This window comes from Callospermophilus lateralis, chromosome 2 (assembly GCF_048772815.1).
Source record: "Callospermophilus lateralis isolate mCalLat2 chromosome 2, mCalLat2.hap1, whole genome shotgun sequence".
NCBI lineage: Eukaryota > Metazoa > Chordata > Mammalia > Rodentia > Sciuridae > Callospermophilus > Callospermophilus lateralis.
Window position 1 is genome coordinate 33,538,176 of NC_135306.1, and position 14,002 is coordinate 33,552,177.

A 14,002-nucleotide genomic window follows, 5' to 3' on the forward strand; every position below is an offset into this window, starting at 1 on the left:
TTTAGACTTCTTTTAACTTTATTTGTAACCAATAAAACAAATATTAACACAGTATCCAAAGAAGTATCTATTAATAGGCAGAAAATCATATGACAAAATTAATTTGTGAACACTTTAAGAGATAACCAATATCATGCTGTTGGTTAATTAAACCAAAGTTTATTAACAAGGCCTATCTATTATTAATATTACAGCTAACAAGATAAACCAAGAAATTTACAATGACTTGGGAGGGTTAGGCAGTAGAAACATGGGACTATTGAAATTAAAATGTCATATTGCTGAAGAAATGTAAGCTGGGTGGAAGATTAGAGAATTGCTGTTTCAAGGGCTTGGTTTAGGATTAACTTTTATGAAATAAATATGTGTTAGGGCAGCGGTTTTCTGTTTGCAGAATATATTTGTAATACAGATGCCCAAACCTCTCTCTCCTAAACAACACAATTCACTAGGTCTGAGGGTTAGGGTCTGAGAATTTTAAGTAACTCTTATGCACACTAACATTTGAGCAACTATTTTACTAGAGTGTTTATACCTTTTACAACCATTTATAAAAGCAGCTTTTTAATAAGCAACTCTTTTGCACTGGTAAAGTATGCAAACTTATTTGCTTATTTTGAGATCAGAGTTCTACAATAGTAGTGAGATTACCTAGAGAATGCCTTCAGAAACTCGTAGCTTTCTTAAGAGATGAAACTCAATTGGTATTCCTAACATAAAATATCATACATTTATTATATTAGTAAGATATCCTTTATCTAAATAGGAAAGAGTACTATGAGCTGTGCCCTTACTTAAGATAGCTTTCAGTGTTGGCAAAGATGCGGTCCATCTCTGCATCTTTCTTTTCGTACAACTCCTTTCCAACCCAGGGCAAAGATGACAGAAATGCATACACATACCAATCCCGTCGCACCTAAAGAATTTTTAGAAAGGTAAGTTTAAATATGTGCTAGTAAATTTTCATTCATATCTTATTTATTTTAAAATGAATTCCTATAGAAGTTATTTAATAGAGTTTAAATAAGACATTTGGCTCATTCAGAGCATTTCCAGATATTCTTAGTAGACAGAATAATTTGAATTAACATACAAATGTCAAGAGAACCCATCAGTATGTCAGGTGACTTACCTTTTGATTAAGCATTTATAGTGTAATCATCTGTTGTCATTAGCTTTTGTTTATTGCCAAAGGGTTACAAGTGAAAAAATTCATAACATAGTACTATAGGGACAAGATTCAGCATACGTGTTGTTCTTACCTGAGGTACATCTTCTTCCTGAGTTACACTTACAAAGTTTTCAAACATGGCAACCATTGATGGGGCAGCAATCACATGACAATTCACGAGATCAGATAAAAAACGGACCTGTTGGGGCAAACAATTTCTGCTATTAAATTTCAATGTCCTTCATAATAATTACAAAATAAGCAATCTTGTATAGTCTAAAACCCAGTTTGAAAAACTATACCCCAAGAGCTAAATTTAGCCTACTACCTGTTTTTGTACAGCCTGGGAACCAAAAAGGCTTTTAGATTTTTAATACTGGGATGTGTGTGTGTGTGTGTGTAGACACAAATTATATGAAATTCAAATTTCATTACCCATGAATGAACTTTTATTGGAACATGGTCAAGTTCATTCAGTTATTTATTGAAGGGTTGCTTATGTGTTAAAATAGCAGAGTTGAAGAGTTGTAACAAAGACACCATGATGGACAGGAATCTGAATTTATAGATTTCCATGCTATTACATTAAGAACCCAGACTGTAAAATATTCTAGCTACTTTAACCTACAAAATTTCCTTTTCTGTTTGGCTATGCACAATTTTCATTGAACTATGGAAGTGGAAATTATTAAAAATATTTATTGGGTATCCTTGTGTGCTACTCTTAAATACTATTAAAGATTCTGTTATAAGGGACTCAAGTCTACTGATACAAGCACAATCTTAACACAGAGGTGACTCTTAGACTAAAAGGTAAATTTAAAAGTGCCTTAAGAACAGCAACAAAAGGAGCAGGGAAAGGCACCATAAAGAAGGTAATAGTTGTGCTACATCATAAAGGATGTACTATTCTAGTGGTATGCAAGGAGGGAATTCCAGGCAGTGAGGTTTAAAAACAAGGTGTGCCCAGGGATTTGCAAGTAATTTTGATAAATATGGAGAGGATATGGGAGTTAAGGAGAGAGAAACAAACTGAGGCAATCATAAAAGGTCAGGTTAAAGAATATAAACTTTAATCCTATACTGATGGATGTCTAAGGTTTTGCTTTGGTTTTTGTACTGAAAATTAAACCCAGGGACACTCTACCACTGAGCTATATCCCCAGCCCTTTTTATTTTGAGACAGGGTCTAAGCCATTAAGGGCCTTGCTAAATTGCTAAGGCTGGTCTTGCACTTGTGATCCTCCTGCCTTAGCCTCTTGAATTGCTGAGATTCAAGGAGTGCACCATTGTGCTCAGTCAAGGGTTTTTGATTATATGCCCAGTACAAAAGATTTTGATCTCCAACATGCATATTTATTTATGATTATTGCCAATCTGTTCTAAGTATTAGTAGGGCTTAATTCCATTCCTATTAAAGATTAACACGAGTTCTAATACTAACATGAGTTCTAATATTTCCTTCCTTCAACCAATGAATAACTTTGTGCACAGTACCTACTGTAGACAACAGGTAGAAAATGAAGTTTTAGCTAGTGATTAAGATAAGCAAAGCCTAGTTATAGAAAGATGACTCTGGTGCAAGTATAGAAAATAAACTCAAAGGCAAAAAATTTAGATGCAAAAACTTCAGTTAAGAGGCTGTTAAGAGCATGAAGGCATGAAATATGACAGAAGGCCCTAGAGACAAAAAAGGGATGGATTTCAGATCATTTTAGGAGGCAGAATTGGCAGGGCTTAGAAATACTTAGTGTAAGAAGGCAAGAGAAGAAAAAAAATTAATAATTAGTTTTCAAGAAGAGTTTCCCAGCAGACAGTGGCCACTGTGAGTTGGGAGAGGAAAGAAGGAAATGGGGTGTAAACAATACATTAATTTAAGGAATTGCAGGTAAAGTTATCTTAAAGGCTATACAGATAAAATTTGGGACAGAGGTCTGGAATTCAGAAGAAATGGTGAAGTTAAAGATACGGTTCAGTTCTGGGGGCACTGTCAAAATTAATTTGGTTTATAAAGCTATAAGAGTGAACAAGAATGATTCAGGAGACAAAGTTGAAAGGAAAGTGAGGTCAGAATCCTTAGAAATACAAAAAAATTAAGGGACAAAGGAAAATGAACATGCTGCAGGAAGGTCACCATGGAATCAGAGTAAATAAAAATATGTTGCTAGATTGGGTACTGTGTTCTGTAGTACCTTTAATGAGAATGGTTTCAAAAGAGGGTGAATAGGGCCCTGTATCTCAAGAGAAAGGATAAATTAGTTGGTTATAGCTCACCCCTTCCTTCCATTCTAACACTAAGTCATAATGTACAAAGTAATAACTTACCAAATATACAGCTTCATTATAATTGTTTGCTTTCAATGATTCTTTAAGTTGACGAATCATGGCTTCTACAAATTCTCCTCCAAAGTTGTAATTCCTGGCATTTAGCAGTCCAACTAATGTTGTATAAATTGTCAGCTTCTCAGGTAACAGACGTGCACTGATTTGAGAACCCGTACAACAAGAAGACCCCAAACAATGGCATTGTTAAGTTGTTGAATTTCATATAAACTTTTTATCATCCCATTAACTTAGGAATGAGATTTTTAACTATGTTTTTAAACCAACTTCAGAACTGTCATACAAGTCATTGAGAAGAGTTGCATATGTGGCCCAACAATTTTTTTTTCTGATTCTAGTTAATCCAAGAATTAAGAAAGTAAAACATGCTGGGACTGTAGCTCAGAGGCAGACAACCTGCTAGCCTGTGCAAGGGCTTGTGTCCCAACTCCAATAAAAAAACACACAAATACACACACACACACACACACACACACACACACAGAGTAGAGCAGTTTCACTGTGAAATTATCACCCCGAAATAAAAATACTAGACCAGTTTCCTCTTCAAATGTGTTTAGTGGAATCAAATAGCAATTCCACATAAAATGGTTTCCATGGTAAAGTATCATGAAAATGCTGGATGAATCAAGTTTCTTTAATACAGAATCATTAAGGGAACAAAGCATTCTGAGTTTCTACAGTTAGCTAACCAAATGTCATGGGTCTAAAATTCTTCGCTTATTTAAAAAAACAAAAAAATTAAATGAATTTCAACTAAGTTCCTATCAGTTAAACTGTAGAATTCTTAACACGGTAAACTAATACAGTTAAAATTTTGTTACATCTCAGTTACTTACTCCAAGTATGTTGATTTCATTAAAGTTAATTCGATAAAGTAGTGAAAAGAATTGCAATTTTAAAAAAGAATTAAGAAAAGCAAATGCTGCTTTCTAAGTTTGGCAGGCTTTAGAAAATAGCTCAAAAAGAGAAGCAAGTAAAACTCCATGATAGTTCAGCAGAGAAAAGATTCTGATATACTTTTATGTTTTCCTAAGGTACTAGCCAGAATATTAGAGACAATTTAGGTCTTAAGAAAATACTTGTGTTGACAGTAAGCCATGCTCCCCGAAGACCTCTCAAAGCCAAAATTAAAAAACAACACTGCCAAGCAATACCAGCTCAGACTTAAACATGACTTCCAACAGAGTTTAAAAATAAATGCTATTTGTCTCTGTAAAAGCAATTTCAAAACAGAAGGTTATCTTATGGGTAACTGTAGCAAAATGATCTTCTTAATAGTTTTTTAATCTAAGAATATGTCTTCCCAAATATTAAATGGATTCTATTTAAAAAAAAAAGTAAAAATCTAACTATACTTTAACTAAGAGGTTTAAATGAAACCCACTGATAGTTTCACTCTATATATAATTTTTAAATTTAAAAAATGAGTTGTTAGCATTTAAGAATATTTTAAAATAACCGAAATAACCTAATTCAGAGAAAGATTATGCTTGTTAATAGCTTCAAAAAAGCATTTTCAGTCTTCCATAAAGGGCTATTACTTGTTCTCAAAATTGTTTGGTACTTCTGATTTAAAAAAACATAAGCTAAATTCTGTTTTATACACATACACATATGCTTTTAAAAAATAATCTCTGAATGAGGAAGCATCTACTTTATTAATGGAAGTCAATTAATGATTCTAAAGTTTTAAGTAACAAAGCATAAGGAAAATGCAGAATCTCAGTTCTATTTATCCCTTAACTAAGAGTTCAAAGGCCCGAGGTCATTTCATTTGTACAAATTTCCCAACAAAAAGCCAATGATATATGGAATATAAACACATCTTTTGAACATTTCCCAAAGCATTTAAGAGTAGATAATACATTATCACCTGGATTCATAAATCTTTTGCATACATACACTGTACAAAGAAGCCTTAAGATCTTGCTCTTGTAGTTAGGAAGATCAGCTTCCAAAACACCAGCCAAGCCTTCTAGGTTGCTCTCCAAAGAGCAGGCACTCTGTAGAGGACATCACATTAAGTATCTATCAACCACTCACCAATGAGTGAATTAAAATAAAAAATTTTCTAGATGACTATAAATCAATTCAGGTAGTTATTTGTCTTTAGAAATCCACAAAAAGAATGAATGAAAATTTTAAAATATGCAGTCTAAGAAGAGTAAGTATTAGAAATGGAGAATACCATAAGCTCTATTCCATCTTACTAATTCATTGTGTGACTTTAGGAAATTAGTATCATTAAGGATCCAGGTCTAATTTAGGTCATTTATAAAGTGAGAAAACTACTCCCTAGGTCCCTTCTAAGGATTATCCATGAAAATCACTAATTACCAAAAAATCAAAACAATCTGCATCCCATGAGTTTCAATATGCATTCATTTTGGGATACAGAGGCATGGCAATACAAGACTTGCCTAAAACTTAAGATCATCCAGTTTTCAGTTGCAGAAATTAATCAAAGCACAACCAGGAACCTAAACCCACCGTAGCCTGTGCCTATCATGGTGCATACCTTTTCTCCTACTTTGCATATTAAAGATTCCAAATGATCTTCAGTTTCATTTGCATCAGAAGTCTTTCTCCTTTTGTGTGGCTGTCCACCTATTTCAGCAACATAAAAATATTTAACATTACATGATGAATCTGCTATCACAAATTTCATTTCATATTTTTAGTCTTTAATCTCTTATACCAGACTCTACTTTTGTTTTGACCTGGAGTTCAAGTTCTTATCTGATCCTCCATTTCTAACTATGCCACATTAAGCAAGAGTCCCCATCCCCAGGGCCACCATAAATCATAACTCTAGGAGGCAGTATTTATGCTAAGTTGTATAAAAAGCATCCATGGAACCACACAACGCAGTAGCCATGTCCATTTCTGTGTACAGGCTAGAATGGCATCAACAACATGCTATATTAGTAGTCAGAATGCTCAGGTACTGCTATTTCCATTCTTTCAACTTTAGTTATTTACCTTGTTTACTGATCCTCAGTTGTTTATTCCTAGCACAAGTAGAGTAGTATTGTTAATCTAATGATGTAAATTAATTATTACATAAACTGTAAAGGTGAAAACTAGGATTAATGCTTTGGAAATTTTTGGTTAAAAGAAGAAAGCTGTGGGGGCTGGGGCTGTAGCCCATGGCAGAGCACTTGCCTGGCATGTGTGAGGCACTGAGTTCAATCCTTAGCACCACATAAAAATAAACAAATAAAATAAACAACTACAAAAAATAAAATAAAGAAAACTGTGGTATAAAGTTGGGGAAAGAGAAGATAAAAATTTAAGATTTCTTTAAAACTTTATCATTCAAAGATCTGATATACTAAGGTAAAATCATTACTAACCATCTGTCCTGTTTATTGCTGAAGAATTCTAACCTAATGAACCTGTGCTACAAATCAACTTCAAGCTCTGAACGGACTATTGTTCAGATTTACCTTTGTTGCTAGTGATTTCTTACCATTTTCTTTGAAATTAAGAGAGGCATCTGAATCCTTTTGTGAAATACATTAAGACTTAAAAAATTAAAATAATACCATTGTGTATGAAACATAATTTTGTTGCTAAACAACGTTGACTAGTCTAATATAATTTAATTTTTAACTTCCAGCAATTTCTTTATTAGGACAGCATAAGGACAAGGAAACAGTCTGTAACTGTGCTGATAATTTGTCTTAATAATGAACACCTACAGTTGGATACTGGGTCACACAGAAGACTTATATATATGTGTATAAATTTTATATGTATGTAAACGCATATTATGCATATATACATTTACATGTATGTATAATTTTGATTTTCTTCATACCTGAACATCTAATAGAATTAAACTATTTATAATCCTCACTTGCCTCTGGAATATTTGGTTGAAAATGTATGGTGCTTCTCATAAAACACAGCCCTTAAATATTCTGTTTGGGATGTTAAAAGTCTCTTCAATGACTGAAATAATCTTCAGATACCATATGAACTTAATTAAATGAAATCTACTAATGTCCTGATAGCTAGAGATATGTATTATAAAAGGGTACATACAGTGTTTTGACTTCCTATTTTCTTAATTTCCATTATGATATGGTTTGAATAACCACTGAATATAATTTTCAAGGAATAATGCCACAAAAAATATAACATGGATATAGAGGGATAGCTGAGAGATATTCCTGGAGATATCTGCCTGTGTAACATTGTGGACATGTGTGGCACAGAGGGATCAGTGACTCTGACTCTTAAGTAAACATTAAAACACCTATTAAAAGTTGACTACCTAAAAAACGAACAGGTCTTTTTTCCCCAAGATTCATTCACTAGGAAAAAAAATTGCCTATTTGACCCAATGTTTGCACAAACTGTCAGTGAGGATGTTAAAACAGCCTCCTTCTAGAGCAGTGCTTCTCAGTTGGGTAGTGATCTCCAGAGACATTCTTAGTTTTCACAACTGGTAGAATCCAACTGGTATCTGTGGTTGGAGGCCAGGGATGCTGCTAAACATTCCACACTGCAGAGGACATTGCCAAACAACAAACAATCCCGCCCCAAATGTCAATAGTGCTGATGTTGAAAAACTCTGTTCTAGAAAGCAGAATATACTAGTAGGATTCTTCAGAACGAGATTTCAGTGAAGTTGAAGGAATGCAGATGCTGTAAACCAGCTGAATGAGAACAGTTGTTTTTTTATTATTAGTTTTTAAACCTTAACCACACTGTTCCCTTCTTTCTGGCCCATTTAATTTGCAAACATTTTATCCCATCTCCACAGCCTTCCTAACTTAACTATCTGCCTGGCTTGTCCAGTTTGGAATCATATCTTTCTTTAAAACAAACTTCCCAGGCCCTCTTATATGCTTGACAAGGGGAAAAAAATGCTAAAGGGAGAGAAGGAAAAATTCTGAGGAACAACAAGAAAATGCAGGTGCACAGTAATCTCTCTCAACTACAAATCTTTTCATTTCAGCTAAATAAAGGTTAAGAGTTAACTGGAGAATGGGAGGAGGCAGAAGGTACAGAGGAAAGAGACATGCCACTCTGATCTGATTTTTCAGAGAATATGGTGAAGAAGGGGGGCACTACAAACAATTTGAATTTATAGACCAGATACTGAATTCAGAACAAAACCTGGGTGAGAACAGAGAAGCACCTTAATTAAAAATACTATTTGGGCAATTAGCTGATTTTTTTTTTTCATGTACCCTCAAGAAAACATGTCTATGGTAGCTCCAAAGCAAAAAGTAAAACATAGTAAAACATCACTACATAAAAACCTTATAATGTATGTTAAAGTTATATACTGCTATTTCACTTGGATGGACTTGGCTAGCATAGAAATGAAAAACTGTTCTTTATTAAAACCCACCTGAAAGGGCCTTAATACATGAAATACATTTTGCCCAAATAAACTAGTAGGCAATCCTGTTTTGTCTTATTTATCACTACTTCTCCCTTTGGGGGGTGGGTATTGAGGGGTGCTGGGGATCAAATCCATACAAGCTTGGCAAGCACTCTATGAGCTATAATCACAGACAGCTTCTCCATCCTAATCTTATATGAATACATTGTACTACTTCTACATTCTTATTAGAATTACATGTGCTACAAAAAATTTTGAACCCACAAAGTGGAAACCCTGTAAAATAAAGTAAATTTTTAAAAATTAATAAGCAATATATCTTGACCCTGCAGGTTTTGTACAGAGATAATCAGCAAATCTGTAACAAAGTATATTCTTCCTCAGAATAACAACTTCTTCACTCTATTCATTTTTTCTTTCATAATTAAGTAAAAAAAAAAAAAAAATCAGTAACTGTCTAACTCTAGGTCCAATGGTTTTTTTGGCAAATTTTGAACACTCTAAATCCATTCATAACAAAACAAAACAAATGCATTTAATACCTATTAAATGCACATTCTACAGTAACTGAAAAGCTTCAGAGACATTTATAAGGAATTTAAGGAATGAGTTAGATTTAGCACTAATATCTATATGCATTATTTTCATTTAGGATATCCCTTTCCTTGGCAATAAATTACTACATGAACTTCATTATTATAGTGGTCTCAACCTGCCTCCATGAATCTTGGATAAGCTAGTTACAACAAACAAATATTTTACAATTGTCCCATAAGGTCTGAAAGGTTTGACGCTCTGCTATTTCTCTGCTCTTATCTCTCGTAAAGTCCACCTCATTCACTCCATTCTAGCAACACTGGCCATTCTGCTATTTGGTGAACATGACAGGAATGTCTTAGACTTAAGGTCTTTGAACTGAAGAGTTCCCTTTGTTTGGACCACTGCTTTTTTCCATAGAGCATATGGCTTTCTCCCATATATCCTGCAGGTACTTGATCAGATGCCATCCTCAATAAAGTGACCATATTATAATACATACTTGTTTTTGTCTCTCCATACTAAAAGGGAAGATCCAGCTTTATATTGTCTACCACTGTATTACAAGTAATTGAGACTTACCTGGCAAGTCCTAAACTGACTGACAATACAGTCCATCCAAGGTGTTCCTGTTCCAGGATATCATTCCCCCTCCCACAGACCAAAATTTGAGGATGCTCAAGTTTCTCATTAAAAAATGGTATGGTATTTGCATATAACCTACACAACATACTTTAAATTATCTCTAGATTAATACTTAATACAATGTAAATGCTATGTAAACAGTTATTATACAATGACAATGGAAGGAAACAATGACAAGGAAACAATGACAAGGAAAAGAGAATACACATTCAGTACTAATCCAGTTTTTCCCCAAAATATCTCTCAACCATGGCTGGTTGAATCCAGATGCAAAACCTGTAGATGCATTGGCTTACTGTACATAGTCAAGCATATGGAAAGTCAGAGTGGTCAGTGACTGTTAAGAGCTGGTAAGAGTCCAACAATGCTCAGATACACCCATTTAATTCTGATTGAAGTAATTCCTACCCTACTTTTAAAAGCATTCTATAATAGTTAAACTTCCTTCTTATTTAAAAACAAATTAGCAGATGCCAAAGTAAATTTAAGAAAAGCTTCCAATATATTTGATTCAGATCACTGTTAGGGTAAACCATAGTGGATCATTATACAAATTATGGTAATTTACAAAAATTCTAGATTTACCATATTATTAAGAGGAACTTACTAATTGCCTCTCCACTACTAAACTATTCAACATAATAACCTTTGTTTAAGGAAGGTTATAGACCACTATAATAATGACCTTCTTTACATGTCTTTGTCTTATTTACTCAGAAGATCCTACATGATCAAATGAATAATGATTTAGGTTCCAGCTGGAGTAAAAGAGGCGCCAATTCCAAAACCCCTGCAAGCCTCCTACTAACCAAAGCAAATTATTTTCCACATATTCACATTCCGATTTCCAGATTGCCCTCTGGTGACATCTTCCCTCCCTTTAGGAATGCCCTACAAGTGAGATGGACATAATGGATCGAGAAAAGAAAACATCAAATAAGCAAAGAAAAGGGGGAAGAAAGGGCTAAAATTTCTCTAAAATACAAGAGATGACTTCAAACAGGTAAAGTTTTTGATTAGGCAAATACATAGCATACACAAACTATATTTTCTGTACCTTGTAAAAGAAGCCTCATGTTAAAATTCAAAGCATCAATTACACTTATACAATGGAGAAAGCCCTGGACTTGCTCTTGCTGCTGTAAGAGCACTGATAATTGGGTGTCTGATAAGAAGGCTGGGCTAGAATATTCTCTCAAGTCCTGCCCTTGCAGAAATCTGGTGTTTCAGTGCTAAAACTAAATACATGTGATTCTGCCTCTATCCCTAACTGCCTCCACAGTTCAGGAGAGAAAAATGTTAGTGGAGAACACATTCAATTTAAAATTTCTCTTCTGTTTTTTTTCTCTTACTGTATCTGCTAGAGTTTTTATCACTTCTGAAGCATTAACAGATAATAAATAGCTTGGGTACATGTATTTCATTTAACCCTCACAAAATCAGAAGAGATAAATATCATTACTTCTGTTTTACAGACTAAAGTTTAAAGAAGTTATACAATCTGGGCAAGATCACAAAGTAGATAAATAGCAGGGTCTGCCTTTGACCTAAATGCTCTGGCTCCAAAATCTTGCTTCAACTATTTTGATACACTCTCTTTAAGGAAAAAACACTAAAAAGAATTACTCTTTAGTTTCACTCCTTTGTATATGGCTGTGTGTTCTCCACTGGTTTTAATGCTTTACATAAAGCAAGCATTTTCTCTGTTTAAACTAGCAAAATTATTCTTAATTTTACGATTACAACATCATGACCTTCATAAACACAACCATTCCAAATGGTCCTGAGAACCTCTGGTCTTCTGTTAGTTTTCCTGCACTCTTTCTTACACGGGAAAAACATGCTTAAGACTAATCTAATGTAACTACATGGGTTTGTTTACTAGTGATCTGTTGGGTGTGGAAAACAGACAAAATTTTCTCCCTGCAGTTTAAAAGAGGGCAAATCACATGACTAATAGGTGTGGAGTTGGGACTGCATGCACTTCATCAGATCTCGGTCAAGGTTTTGTTCCTTTTCTTTCGGTGAAGTCTTCGTGAACCTGTTTCACGTGCAGCTTTGAGGGTCTAAAATAAGCACTGGGTCTTTGGGTCCCTGACACTGACCATAAGAGGCGGCAGCCCAGGCACGAGTGCACTTCCTGATCCTCGGCGCACGGCCAGATTCAGGAGTCCTTAGAGACCAAGGATCTGTTCAGGGACTTGCCAGGCCTCCTTTCCCCACGGGGCGGGGAGTTGGCATCGCTGTCCGAAGCCGCCCAGGCTCAGCCGCGCGGTGCACACCCTTCCCTCCAAGGCCCCCGGAAAGCGCACGGGGGGACGGGCTTCCAGTCCCTTCCCACAGACCCAAAGACCAATTAAGCCCAACTCAGCTCCACTGGACGCGTCCTCGGCGGCCGGCCGAGGGCACTCACCATCGTTCTCGTCGCTGTGCCGCCGCCGCGACATGCCGCCGGCCCGTGCGCTGCCGAGCCTAGAAGCCGGACGGGAAGCGCCACAGGAACCGTCGGGCCGCCGGCCGGCGTTGAGGACAGCAGCGAGGCACGCGGAGAGGACGGCGCGCAGGCGCACTCGCTCCCGAAGGCTCACGGAAAGCGCGACGGGAGAGGCTGCCGGTGAGCGTAAAGCCGGCGTCTGGAGGCTCACTGGTCTACGGGCGTCCGGTCCGCACGCATCCGCCCCCTCGGGCTTCCTCCGCGGCCGGCGGCTTCCCTCTCCCGCCTTCCGCCTAGTGTCCTTCCGGGGCCACGCGGAAGAGGCCGCCGCTCCAGCCAACCAGAGCGTGCCGGCCGCGAGCCAAGCCTGGAAATTAGTGGTGCAGGGCCCGCTCAGCCCCCCCCCGGGCTCCGGGCACGCCCACGGGGCTCCCTTGCCCCGCCCCCCGCGTGTTCCCGGCAGCCCTTGCGCCGGCGCCCCTTGCACCGGCGCCCGCGAGGACTTCCGGAGCGAGGTGACGTCACGAGGCTAGCAAACGCGCGGCGTGGGTGTGGGCTAGAGGGCGGGAAGAGGTAACCATTGCTAAGCAGAGGCAGTTCCTCGAAGAAAAACCTAGGAAAGGCTCTGGACTGGCGGGTACGTGCCCATCTTACTCCCTCCTCCCGGCTTTTGCCGCCTCGGGAAAGCTGGCGAGAGGTTGGGCCAGGTCTGGCGCGTGGGGTGCGGCCTGGCGGGAGGCGGAGCCGCTCCGACAGCCCCCTGGGATGTGGGCAGGCCTGCTGCTGTCTTGGCCTTACCTCCCACCTGTCTGAGCTGATTAATAGGGACACGTGATGGTTTCAGTATTTTGTTTCCAGTGGTCCTTGGGTTCCTATTTGCGTGTGCAGTTTATGTACATCCTCTGCCCTGACGTCTTTGATGAGCACCACACTGCCTTGTCCATGGTCATCTGAAATTTTACCCTCCTGGCCTAAGCTATTTCTCCCCCGAGTCTTACCTATTTCAGTAAATGGCATCATCCTTCAGTTGCTTAACCCAAAAATGTAGGGAGGAATCATTCTTAAGTCTTTCATTTCCTATATAACTCTTATCCATAAACCGTGACAGCTGTACTTTTCAAATCAAATCTATGATCAGATCTCTATTCCTTTGTTTACAATTCTCCGTAAACTTTCTGTTGTGAGCTACAAACCAGGGTCTGTAAGGTTCTGCCCTCATCACTGTGCTCCAACCACTTTTTTGCCTCTTTTAAGAGTCAATCTTGTTCCATTTTAGCAATTTACAGACACTATTACCTGAAGTTGTCTTCTAACTCTATATGACTGACACCTGGTCATAAGGGTTTCAGCTCAACTATCAGGTTCTCAGGCATTTCTCTGACTATTCAATCACTGTTCTATTTCACTCAATAAGTATTGGATTGTGTTAACATTTAGCACCTCCTGTGTTCTAGGCAGTGTTGTAGATGCTGAGAATGCAGAGGCGAACAAAGGAAAACCCATCCTC

At 37.4% G+C, this 14,002-nt stretch overlaps 2 protein-coding genes across 6 annotated transcripts in view; one reads left to right on the plus strand and one right to left on the minus strand.

Moving 5' to 3' along the window:
• Ncbp1 (nuclear cap binding protein subunit 1) overlaps positions 1 to 12,826 on the minus strand; it is a 34,972-nt gene extending 22,146 nt beyond the window's left edge. The window contains exons 1-6 of one of the 3 annotated variants that reach the window (XM_076845783.1): positions 12,475 to 12,826; positions 6,036 to 6,124; positions 5,420 to 5,520; positions 3,497 to 3,653; positions 1,263 to 1,370; positions 795 to 916 (exon numbers count right to left, since the gene is read on the minus strand). In XM_076845783.1, the coding sequence (XP_076701898.1) occupies positions 795 to 916; positions 1,263 to 1,370; positions 3,497 to 3,653; positions 5,420 to 5,520; positions 6,036 to 6,124; positions 12,475 to 12,508 (611 nt within the window). In that variant the 5' untranslated portion in view covers positions 12,509 to 12,826. Of the gene's footprint in view, positions 1 to 794; positions 917 to 1,262; positions 1,371 to 3,496; positions 3,654 to 5,390; positions 5,521 to 6,035; positions 6,125 to 12,474 lie in introns of those variants that run through there. The other 2 variants (XM_076845785.1, XM_076845786.1) reach the window with 2 other exon arrangements.
• Tstd2 (thiosulfate sulfurtransferase like domain containing 2) overlaps positions 12,330 to 14,002 on the plus strand; it is a 30,799-nt gene continuing 29,126 nt past the window's right edge. For 2 of the 3 annotated variants that reach the window (XM_077108819.1, XM_077108821.1), the window contains exon 1: positions 13,047 to 13,132. The gene's annotated coding sequence lies outside the window, so the exon portion shown is untranslated. Of the gene's footprint in view, positions 12,676 to 13,046; positions 13,133 to 14,002 lie in introns of those variants that run through there. The other variant, XM_077108820.1, reaches the window with a different exon arrangement.